The 12179-nt window shown below is 36.6% G+C and overlaps 1 protein-coding gene across 1 annotated transcript in view; it reads left to right on the plus strand.

The window, feature by feature from the left end:
- The window catches only part of LOC125031544 (X-linked retinitis pigmentosa GTPase regulator-like), a 23609-nt gene extending 21198 nt beyond the window's left edge, over positions 1 to 2411 (plus strand). Inside the window, 4 exon segments of the mRNA XM_047622426.1 lie at positions 122 to 254; positions 864 to 1013; positions 1594 to 1727; positions 1932 to 2411. Of these exon segments, the coding sequence (XP_047478382.1) occupies positions 122 to 254; positions 864 to 1013; positions 1594 to 1727; positions 1932 to 1955 (441 nt within the window). The 3' untranslated portion in view covers positions 1956 to 2411.
- Positions 2412 to 12179: the final 9768 nt, after the last annotated feature.

Here is a 12179-nt window from a genome sequence, read left to right on the forward strand (position 1 = left end):
TGATGTCAAAATGCACATCTAGACACACATAAAAACACACACGATTGGAGACATATACTGTACATATTCATTCTCATCAGAAAAGTACAGGCAGTAGTTAAGAATGATTTACTGTTTGCAGGTGAAAGTAAATGCAGATGATGCTTTTAATGGTATGTCAGCTGAGGAATCAGATACTCAAAGTGAAGAAAGAGAAGAAGAATCAGACACAGTTGAGGAAGATGAATCAAAGGAGAATCAGCCTGAAAAGAAAGGTTAGTGAGGATATTCTTCATAGTGACAGTTTTTATTATGAGCATGGGTGGTATGTAAATTGTTAGATTCTCTGTGTTACAGTTCAGCATACTATCATTTAAATTCTAATACTGTCAGATCCCTTAGATTTATGGTATTATATCAGGGCTTTGTCATGTGTGATATAGAGATGATGCAATTTTTGGTTGTCATTGTTTTGGCTCTGTGAGCATTCATATTAACCTGATGACGATAGAATGCATCTATACACACCAGTTTGAATGTGATCCCAAATTCTGGATTGCACCTGTAATACCATAATGATCTCAATCTCAATCTCTATTTTGTTTTCACATATCAAGCTTATGTTCAGTGATACAGCTCCTCAGAGCCTAAACTCTCATTTTGTAACCTCTTATTCAAAAGAACAATAATCAACTTGAGATTTAGTGCATAAGTGGCCCACAGTGTCAAGGTTATTGGTCCCCCTATGCAAACATGTTAGAGGGAGAAATTTAGCCATGTCTAGAAATATATTCATTAACAAAAAGGAGAGAATAATGAAGTGTGTTTACAGTATTATTCCGCAGTTCCACAAACAGTAATTTATGTAATGGCAATAATTGCAGGAAATCGTCTCACGCGTTTCTTTAGCGGACTAGGAAGAAAGAAGAACGCACCAACCATAAAAGACTCTGACGATGCAGATGTAGAGAGTCCTACTGTGCCTGTCTCACCTGAATTGCAGGAACACCTAGTGGAAGAAGATGCTGAATTAGGTAGCAACAGCATTGTCGTTTAGATTTTTTAGCGTGATTTATATATTTCTGAATCATCTTCCCTTGATTTCATTGTGTTGAATAAGAAAAATATGTATATATGATAAGACTAGGTAGTTCCAGGTGCATTTGTGTGTGTGTGTGTGTGTGTGTGTGTGTGTGTGTGTGTGTGTGTGTGTGTGTGTGTGTGTGTGTGTGTGTGTGTGTGTGTGTGTGTGTGTGTGTGTGTGTGTGTGTGTGTGTGTGTGTGTGTGTGTGTGTGTGTGTGTGTGTGTGTGTGTGTGTGTGTGTGTGTGTGTGTGTGTGTGTGTGTGTGTGTGTGTAATTTTTAGGATTCTCTCGGTTTATGTTCTCATTAAGAATTTATCCAATCTCAGTTCAGTTAACTTTCCACATCAAGCTAAATACTGTTTCTAGCCTATCCTGGTATATAGTTTTATCATCAACATACCTGACTACATGACCTCTGTTGGTGTAAACTTCCACAGATAAGAATAAAAGCTTTCATAACAAAGTATTTCTATAGAGTTCCTTCTAATGCAACAGCTAAGCAGTGTAACAGTCAGTGTTGCATTTGCAGAGTCAATAGAAGGAACAAACAATGAAGAGACAGTAGCGGTAGAAGCACCAATAGAAGCCTTCACAGCTGAAGTGAAATCTCGAGATGAAGAAATTACTTCTTCACTCTCAGGGAGCAAATCAGACCACAAGCGGGTAAGTGCAGATTACAAAAATCCTTAAACAACAGATAGATAGATAGATGTTACAAAAGGCATCAAGCCGAGATTCCAGGGAACAAGATAGCGTCCAAGTTTCACTACAGTGTAGTAAAACTAGCAGTATCAGGGCCAATGGTATCACTATATTGATCATGTGTAGAATTTTTAATCCTCTTCTTTGTTTTTTCTGTTCTTTCAGTCAAAAGCATGTGTGATTATCTAGACTTGAAAAGATGAGGACCGCGTGCCAAGCACAATCAACAGATCGGTCAACGGGAATTTTTCGGAAGAAGCTTTTCTGCAAGTTGGATGGCGTAACAGCCCTGAACAGATTGAACAAAGTTACTGCACATATATGAGATGGTAGTTAAGAAAACTGTGGAAGTCCAAATCACTTTAAACATGCAATATGACTGTGCTGTTACTTGTGATATATTAATTCGTAATGCTTTATTATGGGTCACTGACTTTGTATGTTTTATTTATTATATATCATGATATTATTTGGCACAGTTTAAATGTTATGTAGATTAAGGTGAACATTGAATATTTTCAATTTTTTTTGTTATTTATGTAACTTATTGTATCCACACTAAAGTAAGAATGTGTGTGTGTGTGTGTGTGTGTGTGTCTGTCTGTGTGTGTGTGTGTGTCTGTGTGTGTGTGTGTGTGTGTGTGTGTGTGTGTGTGTGTGTGTGTGTGTGTGTGTGTGTGTGTGTGTGTGTGTGTGTGTGTGTGTGTGTGTGTGTGTGTGTGTGTGTGTGTGTGTGTTTTACTTTTTTGTTATTTACCTGTGCATCTGCACGTGTTTATGAAAAAGGCAATATGTGTATATAGCACCATCACAGATGTTTAGATTTTAGTCTAGTTAATAGCCCCAGAATAGGACTGCCTTTAATTCACCTTTATATATAATACATAATCATCCTGGTGAGTGAACATGCCACTTTTAGAGAAGTACTTTCTACACAAGAGAAGATCATGCAATAGTTTGCTTTACAGATCACCATGCAACAAACACCCAAAGAAAGACCTTTTTTCTTTCTTTCTCCCAAATATTAATGGCAGTCACCATGTTATGGTGTTTACTACTTAAAACATGTTTGTGAAGATAACTGGGGAAGATGGTAAATAAATATCTTTAATGAATTTATTTCAAACTTACTACTTAAAGTAGGATATATTTTCAACTAGGATGTGCTATATGCTTTTATGATTTATTGTTTGTGCTTGTAAAGAGGAGTCAGCTGATAACTTTAGATTTTTTTTTTTTATGGATGATATTATCTTTGAACAATTGCAAACTTACAGTCAGTAGAGAATTAACCCATTAACTGTGGTATTAAGAATTGGGTTGTAGCCAGTAATGTGGGCTACTGGTGAGCATTGGCAGTTTCCTACATTTGCTCTTGGCTTGTTCGGTACTTCATGGACAGCATTAGGCACCTAATAGCTTATGGTTGTATTTCATAAATAAGTTTGAAAAAGTGAAGATTTCCCTTCACTTTTATTGCCAGTATGTAACAGTGCCACCAAACAAATGCTGTTGCTACCATTGGAAAAGTCAAGCTGCCTCTGATGAGCTGGGGTATGTCATGATGCGCTGCCATTTGTAACTCAGTCCACCACAGTCATTGCATGGTTTCATGCCATCAATGACCAAAGAATGAATGACCACAAAATGTATTAGATGCTATTTACACAATTTTATACATTTAGAATTAAAATAGAGCTTCCATGAACCTCCTCCTATCTATAAATTAGAAAAAAATGCTATACAGAGAGTTAAGATGGATCAGATATATTTTATAAAGCAATGAAGGTAATCATTAGGATCCATATTTTTTTTCCACATCAGGTTGAAATATTAGGTCACATTATTATCAGCTAATACCATACAGCATGAAGTGAAATCTAAAAGCAATAAAAAATCTGATTCCTTCCCATAGGAAAGTTGCTTAATACAGGAACATCCCGTACCATTTTTTTCTATCATTTTAAGTGAAAATAAGATTTTACAAAAGGTCAGTGATACAAAAGAACAATAATACCAGCAATAATTTTGTAATGCACTTGGCATTTTAGAATTACATCCTCAGAATTGTATGACTTTTGAAGAAAATGTGATACCAAAACATCAGTTATATAGCTTGCATGGCATTTTTTTTTTCCATTTCATCTGCACCCTTTTCAACATTTGTCACAATGAAATGTGTTCATTAAGTGAAAAGAGTTACCTTTTCTTAGTTTACTGTGAGGTAACTGTTCTCTGCTCATTGTGTTATAATCTTGTCTGTATTTTATTGAAGGTACATAAATGTGAATCACAATGGGAAAGTAGGTATTTGTAGCAAAAGTAGGTAGCTATAGTCAGTAGACATGAATGTGAAGACCTTAGTTCTTTTCCTGAGTAGATTTATATTATGATTGAGAAGTGAATGAACATACTGGTTTGGAGTAGATTAGTCATTATAAGACATTTTCTTTTACATGTTTGTTAACCAAATTTGAGAGTGTAATCCCTACAGACAGTAGGGGTTTATTGTGTGCCTTGGCATTATGAAACATGCAATACGATTTATTGTGAAAAAAAAAAAAAATGTCCTGTAGTAGTTAGCAGTGTAAAACTATTTTCATTATTCATGATATTTTCATAAAGTTTAAATGCTTATGTTGTGAAATTAATGGAGCAAGTGTTATTATGTTTGTAAGAAAAATGTGCAATATTTTATGAATAAATCAACTAGATCAGATAAAGTTATATAATGATAATTTCATATTTGCACCTTGGATATCAGTTGATGGCATTTTCTAAAATAGTCATCCATCTCTTTTCTTTCCTTTCTTGTATTACATGAAAGCTATTACTAAAAAAAAAAAAAAAAAGTTGTAATTGTGCAAGAATTATATTAGTAATGGTTTACTGTTTTCATTAATGGTACATTTACCAGCAATAATTTTCTGAAGTTTGATATCAAAGCTTTTTTTTATGAAGAAAAGATAAAACATAGTGATGTTACAATACAGAACAAGTAATTTATAGGTTCCAGAGAAATGGATCTGTTTTATGATCAAATGGTTTAATTATTAGCATTCCTTTTCCGGAAATCATAATTGCTGGAATTTATTTAAGTATTGAATCTCTATCAAGTATCCTAGACCCACATGAGAGAAATGTTAAAGCACTGAATTATATGTTTAGGAGTTTTTTGAAAACCCAGTGTTAAAGATATGTGCATAATAAATTTTCCTTTTGTTGGATGTTTTGATTTTATGCCATCAAAGTTACTTCTTACAAATATTTATCTATATTTTGGAAAATATTTGTTATCCAGGGATCCAAGTTGTAGACACTTACAAGTTATAGACAATTAATCAGGAATAATAGTTGTTGGCTTATATTTTGTTTAACCTTTTATTAGGAATGGTTCTAGAAAAAATTCTAATGAATGCTTTGATACATTTTGAAAGTGTAAGGTAAAAGAGGTATTTACTTGGTATGTTCGTGTTACAGAAGTGCCATACAAGTAAATTATTTTAAATTATGTCATATCCTTATAAAATCATGAGGGTGAAAATGGGGACCAATGTTAAGAGATCACAGGTTAGTTTACAAGTAATCTGGAAGAGGAATAGGCAAGTCTGTAACCAAGACACTAGTTCATACTTTATTTTAGACCTCATGATGTATAGCAATCTCATGTAAATAACATAATACAGTTATCCCTGTCATCAAAAATTTTCCTCCACTATTAACCCAATGCTGCAGGGGATGGCATGAGTTTATTTTATCAACCCAATGTTCCTAAGAAAATGTAGTGTTCACTTTAGTTTTTTTGTGAAATGTCTCCACATAGATGGCTCCACGGGTACTATATCACCAAGGAATCAATAAGTAGACGTCATGACCTCATCTGATTTTATCTTTCCTTGTGCTTTTGTGTTTGTTTGATTTTTTTTACTAATGCTATCAATATCAATGCTGTTATTTTTGTTATAGACATTATAATTATTATACTGTCATTAACATTACTATTGTCAATGTAAGACAAAAGAGAATATTTCCAAAAACATAGAAAAGGGTAAAAAGGTGAAATAGGTAGTAATAGGTTTTGAATTCTTTGTGACTAAGTTCTACTGGAGCCATCTATGTGTAAAGCCAATTACAAAACTAAACTCACAGTAGGCATGCCATCCCTGACAGCATCAGGTTAGTTACCTTTACACATAAATGGCTCCACAAGCACTTAGTCCCAAAGGAGTCAATTACTGGTACTGCCTATCTCACCTCCTGTACCATGATGTTGAATTTAGTGTATAAAGGTAAGAGAAAGCAAAATAATAATACAAACCAGTTTTAATTAAAATGTCAGAACCATTGCAAATGCCATAGAGCTGCAAATCCCACATTATTGAGCATCCCACAGAATTACTAAACATTCATTGCACGAGAGCTCAATCGATTTTGCAGCCATCAACTGATAAAATCCAGGAGCAGTACTGGAGAGGTAACTCCTCATATCACTGTTGCTCAGATGCCTTTTGTCTGTCTTTGTTTTCAGTGCCACTAGAATCCAGTTTATAGCAATAGGTTCAAGGGGGCCTGGATCACTTGCCCAGGACCCACAGTTTACCCAAAAAAGTTAGCAGCTTGGGTTCAAGTAAAGTCAGTTTTCAGCTAAGAATCCTCACTAATTCAAAGAAATTATATCTTTGTAATCACTTCAGCATCACTTTGGGAATTGTCTTTCTTGGAAAAGGGGATAAAGAGTTATGCACCAGATAAGCAGTTGTTCAGGGCTGAAAAAAAAAATTGGATTAGGTCTATTTACCACCAGAAAAACAGCCGAGATCTTGTGAAAAGTGTATTCAGCATCTGGTATAAGGGAAACCTAAATCTTACTCCAGAACACTGTTACTTTATTACAAACATTCAATGGGGTCCTTTACATGAAAAGCTTGGAGATTTCATACTGGAAAAGCAATCAGCAGTGGTGTGGTTTAAAGGATAAGCATGCACACTCATTTGCAATCAAAAAAGACTTTTTTTGTAGTCATGATTATCACAGGCTCTTTGTAGTATTTTATCATTTTGTTGCTGCATCTTTATGACCAAACACCATACTTTATATCAGAGAAGAAGGGGGAAAAATGACTCTCTACCACTCTTGCAAAAGATCTCTAATTCTTTTCATATCAGGGATAATACCAAAAATTCAACCTTAGTCTATATTATCTAACTTGGCATTAAGTTATCATTTATTTCTCTAGGCAGTTCTGCATTGCACAAAAGGATAAAACAAATAACGATAATTCTTTGCAGTATAGACACAACTTCATGTTACAAAATCTATTCAACAGTCTAAGTTCCGTGACTGGCTGTGCCTAAAGGGAGGGTTGATTGGGGAAATGCCCTTTTTTTTTTTGTCCTCTATAAGAATATCATCATTAATTTGCATTAGCTTAGTGTGTCCATACTATAAAGATTAACCCAAATAATAGAATAAACGTGATAATTAGGATACTTCTACAAAATTGCACGAAATCCATTGCTGTTGAGTTCGGTCTATGCATATCTGTACAACATATATATATTTTCTTCTTAATTTTTTTTACAGTGTCCTTGTTTTCTTGCTCAATTTTATTTCTTCACTATTCTTATATTTTTTAATATTATATTTTTTAATAGGTTCTAATCACAGTGTAGATGTTGAGAGTGGTTTTGACCTGTATGTATTCATGAAGCAATGTAATGCAAATGAAACAGGATCAGCAATTATAAATTTTATCGACGGTTCAAGATTTGAATTGTCAAAAAAAAAATGGCATGGCACTTTCAAAAAACATTCAACTCCAGTTATCTCAGCAAGAAAATAATTAAGATTTCCTGTTAAAGTCTGTTGGTTATCTTTACTGGAAGCAATTATTCCAAAGTACAAATTAAAAATAATTAACATCAAAAGTTTAATTTTTTTCTTCATATATCTATATTATAGTACTTGTCCATATCTTCCATTCTTTTACTGATTTGGATATTGTTTGTAGCATCCATACTCTTCCAAGAAAGTTAACTCATATAATTTGTATTATTTTTTGGCAATATCTATATATCAGCTTTTACTAACAGTTCCTATATGTGCTATAATAATTTTTCAGTCCATCAAGTAGTGATTCTGTAATTTAGAATTTTGTGAATGTCTTTTATAAATACCTGGTTCATTGTAAGGTCTTCTTATATTCAGTCCTTTTTCCTATCCAGTAGACTTTTCCAGTAGAAATTATGATACTCATTGCTGAAATATCTGTTTAGAGAATTTTTCTTTGCAATCCTTTATTTCTTGTTTCATAAATTCTAATACCAAAGAAGTGGACGTTTTATTCCCTGCTAGAAACAGAAGTACAGGAAGCCAATTAAATTCTCTATCTATCTTGCTACAGATCACTTTTTAGATTTGAAATATGAAAAATCATGTAAACATATTCAAAATATTGTTCTATATGAAAGGACACTTTTGTCTTACTTATTTCAGCCTAAACAAATCATGCTTATATCTTATGTTACATACTATTAAGGCCAAGGAATAGCAAAAAAAAACTAAAGTGGAAGTATTTAAACTTACCTATAAATAATGACTAAAACCAGAATTCAGCACATCAATACATATTTCATACAATTCTAGTCCCTTTTCAAATAATCCATAGATAGTATTATAATTATACATAAAGTTCAGCAACTCTTCAGTGAGGTCCTATTACTGTTAGGTATTTGTATGACAAAATAATGCAGTCAGGAAATCAGAAAACATGAAAGTGAAATATTCATCCCTAATATGTAAATTACTTGCTTCTTTAGGAACTTCGTTCTGAGAACTGATCAGGATTTGAGTGTGTATATATATATCATATAGTTTGAAGAATGTTCAAATAATTTTTCCAATTTAAAACATAGGCCAATCTTCAATATTAGAATAAAGAAAAAGCATTTTGTTTTATCTCATTTGAGGTGAATTTATTTCACGGTACCACAGAAGAAATGAACAATATAAACACTCATTCTCCAACAGGGAACATAGTTTGGTTTAGGGTTCTTATTTTCCATTATACTAATCCTAAGTTGCACACAATAAACATCTTGAACACTTTGAGTTTACATGTATGCAGAGCTAGGTCAAAATATAGTAGGAAATAATGGGGGTTCCATTAGTTTATAAATGTACTTTAATAATCTAACTACTATAGAATATGACCTCATCTGCACATCTAGAAGTTGCAGTACTTATCTAGCTGAAAGTCAGAATTACAGCAAAATGTAATAATGCACAACATACAAAAAAACATATAAAAATATTTCATTTTTTTGTATTTGCCTTTGAAGGGGCTTCAGCTAACTTTGTAAATTTGAAACATTTAATTATGAAGCCTTCATATTACTCAATGACAAAGGGCATCTAAGTAATCATCAGTGAATATAAGACAAAGATTTACTGTATATTTTGAAGTATGTAATTGAAACCATCAAAGTCATGAAAAAAAAAATATATATATATAAATAATAAAATAAATAATAAAATTAAAATAAACAAATAAACAAACAAATCATGATGTTCTTAGTAACTTCTCCCTCTTTCAACAATGGTTAAATTTTATTCTATTATGCCATTACCCTTTCTCTCGAACATTAGGATATTGCACCATTAGGATATTGCAGTGCTCCCCTAGACCATCAATAAATCAAATAGGAAGAGGCTATCCTGACTTCCATTTTTCGTAAGTTATTTCTTTTTTTTTAAATAGTTTTAACTCTAAATACACTTTTTAGTGATCTTGAAAAGTACAAATCTGTATAGTCTGAGGACAAATGCTCAAGACCTTAATTCTCAATTGTCTTAATGTGACAAGGATCTCTTAATTTGTTAGTCAATTTCCTATTATATATTTCACCTATTTAGTCTGGCTATTGGGAATTTTACTAATTATGCACTTAACTAATTTCTTTTCTCATTCCACCCCTTTTTCAAATCATTAGATACTGAGTATAGCTAAGGTGTTTATATTATTCCACTTATTAAAGATTAATACACTCGTTTTTCTTTATATCTTTACACTTCTGATATGTACCTCTACAGTAACACCCTAAATTATGACTACAAATTTCCGTGTGGGGGGGGGGGGGGGGGGTGAACATAACATACGAAGGATCGGTTATATTTACTTAGTAGCAGGATTAATCTATTCTATTTAATTATTTATTTTTTTTCTGCTGCATCCACATCAAAGGTCTTTAGTGGTGTATTCACAATATAGTAATGGGGTGGGGTAAGGAATTATTATTATTATAATTTTTTTTTTTTTTGGGGGGGGGAGGGGTCAATAAGGCAATGTTTGTGGATTTCCAGACTGGTTAATGGTCAAAACAAATAAAATAAATGTGCCAGACATGAAAACTGAGCCTCAGTCACCGCCTCCTAAGCCCCCCCCCCCCCCCCACAAAAAAAAAAAGGTAATGGATTGGGGGGGCTGCTACTGTCAGACACTCAATGTATCGAGCAACTGCTGTGGTTTCACTAAAGCAAATCCAGACTAAATGCAAAGAAGATGGAGTATTGAAGTTGATTGATAATGCCTTATTTTTACCTAATCTCTTGCATGTATGCTTATTAATAAGGTTATTTCCTATATCATAGTTTAAATCCACAATGACAGACAGTGCATATACAAGGTCACTTAAAACAAAGTTCAGAAATTTACATTAATTTTACTTTGACCATATTACTTGAATCCTTCTCTACCACACTGTTTATTCAATAGAAGGCCCTGAAAGTGTTCTCTATGCATTAAATACTTGGCTACAAGTATGTGTGTGTGTGTGTGTGTGTGTGTGTGTGTGTGTGTGTGTGTGTGTGTGTGTGTGTGTGTGTGGGGGTGAGTGTGTGTGAGTGGGGGGGTGGGGGGGTGAGTGTGTGTGGGGGGTGGGGGGTGAGTGTGTGTGGGGGGGTGGGGGGGTGAGTGTGTGTGGGGGGGTGGGGGGGTGAGTGTGTGTGGGGGGGGTGGGGGGTGAGTGTGTGTGGGGGGGTGAGTGTGTGTGGGGGTGTGTGTGTGGGGGGGGGTGTGGGGGGTGAGTGTGTGGGGGGTGGGGGGTGAGTGTGTGTGGGGGGGTGAGTGTATGTGGGGGGGTGAGTGTGTGTGGGGGGGGTGAGTGTGTGTGGGGGGTGAGTGTGTGGATGTGTGTGTGGGGGGGGGGGGTGAGTGTGTGGATGTGTGTGTGGGGGGGTGCGTGTGTGAGTGTGTGTGGGGGAGTGAGTGTGTGGGTGGGGGGTGGGTGTGTGTGGTGGGGGGGTGTGTTGTGGGGGGGGTGGTGTGTGTGGGGTGGTGTGTGTGTGTGGGAGTGGGTGGTGTGTGTGTGGGGGTGGGGGGTGGGGTGTGTGGGGTGGTGGGTGGGGGTGTGGGGTGGGGGGTGGTGGGGTGGGTGGTGTGTGTGGGTGGGGGGTGGGGGTGGGTGTGGGTGGTGGTGGGGGGTGTGTGGGGGTGGGGGGTGGGGGTGTGTGGGGGTGTGGGGGTGGGGGGTGTGGGTGGTGTGGGGGTGGGGGGGTGGGTGGGGTGGGTGTTGTGGGGTGGGGGGTGGGGTGGTGTGGGGGTGGGGTGGGGTGGTGTGGTGTGGGGTGTGTGGTGGGTGGGGGTGTGTGTGTGGGGTGGGGGGTGGGGTGTGTGTGGGGTGGGGGGTGGGGTGGTGTGGTGGTGGTGGGGTGGGGTGTGTGTGGGGTGGGGGGTGGGGTTGTGTGTGGGGTGGGGGTGTGTGTGTGGGGTGGGGGTGTGTGTGTGGGGTGGGGGTGGGGTGGGGGGTGGGGGTGTGTGTGGGGTGGGGGGTGGGGGTGTGTGTGGGGTGGGGGGTGGGGGTGTGTGTGGGGTGGGGGTGCAGGTGTATGTGGATGTGTGGATGTGTGTGTGTGGGTGTGTGTGGATGTGGATGTGGATGTGGATGTGGATGTGCCTCTGCCTTCCTCCACCTCCACACGTAAGTACACAATGACCCTCGAGTTCAGCATCATATGAACCCGAGGCATGGTGGATAAGGGTGTCAGATAAACATTACCTCATCTAAAGGGCTTTCAAAATGGGACTTCTCTTCATTATCATACTGGTTGCATTCCTTCCATTCCAATTATACTTCGTGACCTACTAGCTCATGTTCAAGTTTAAGTTGAGTAGCAGTGTCAATCAACAGCAGGCTATAGTGATCACAGCATAAGACAGTATCAGATGCTGTGGTGTATTTGTATGTTTTGTTTTGTTGTTTTGTTTTTGTTTTATTAGCATGAAGCAGTGAAGTGTTTTAGTGTAACCTTGTTCCTCCATACCTTTTCACAATTTAGTCATCATCCTGGCAGTGTGAATTCCACAATAAGCAGATAACATTGACTTCTCTACCATTTGACATGTAATTACTTTG

Source organism: Penaeus chinensis, chromosome 13 (genome assembly GCF_019202785.1).
Source record: "Penaeus chinensis breed Huanghai No. 1 chromosome 13, ASM1920278v2, whole genome shotgun sequence".
NCBI classification, from domain to species: Eukaryota; Metazoa; Arthropoda; class Malacostraca; order Decapoda; family Penaeidae; genus Penaeus; species Penaeus chinensis.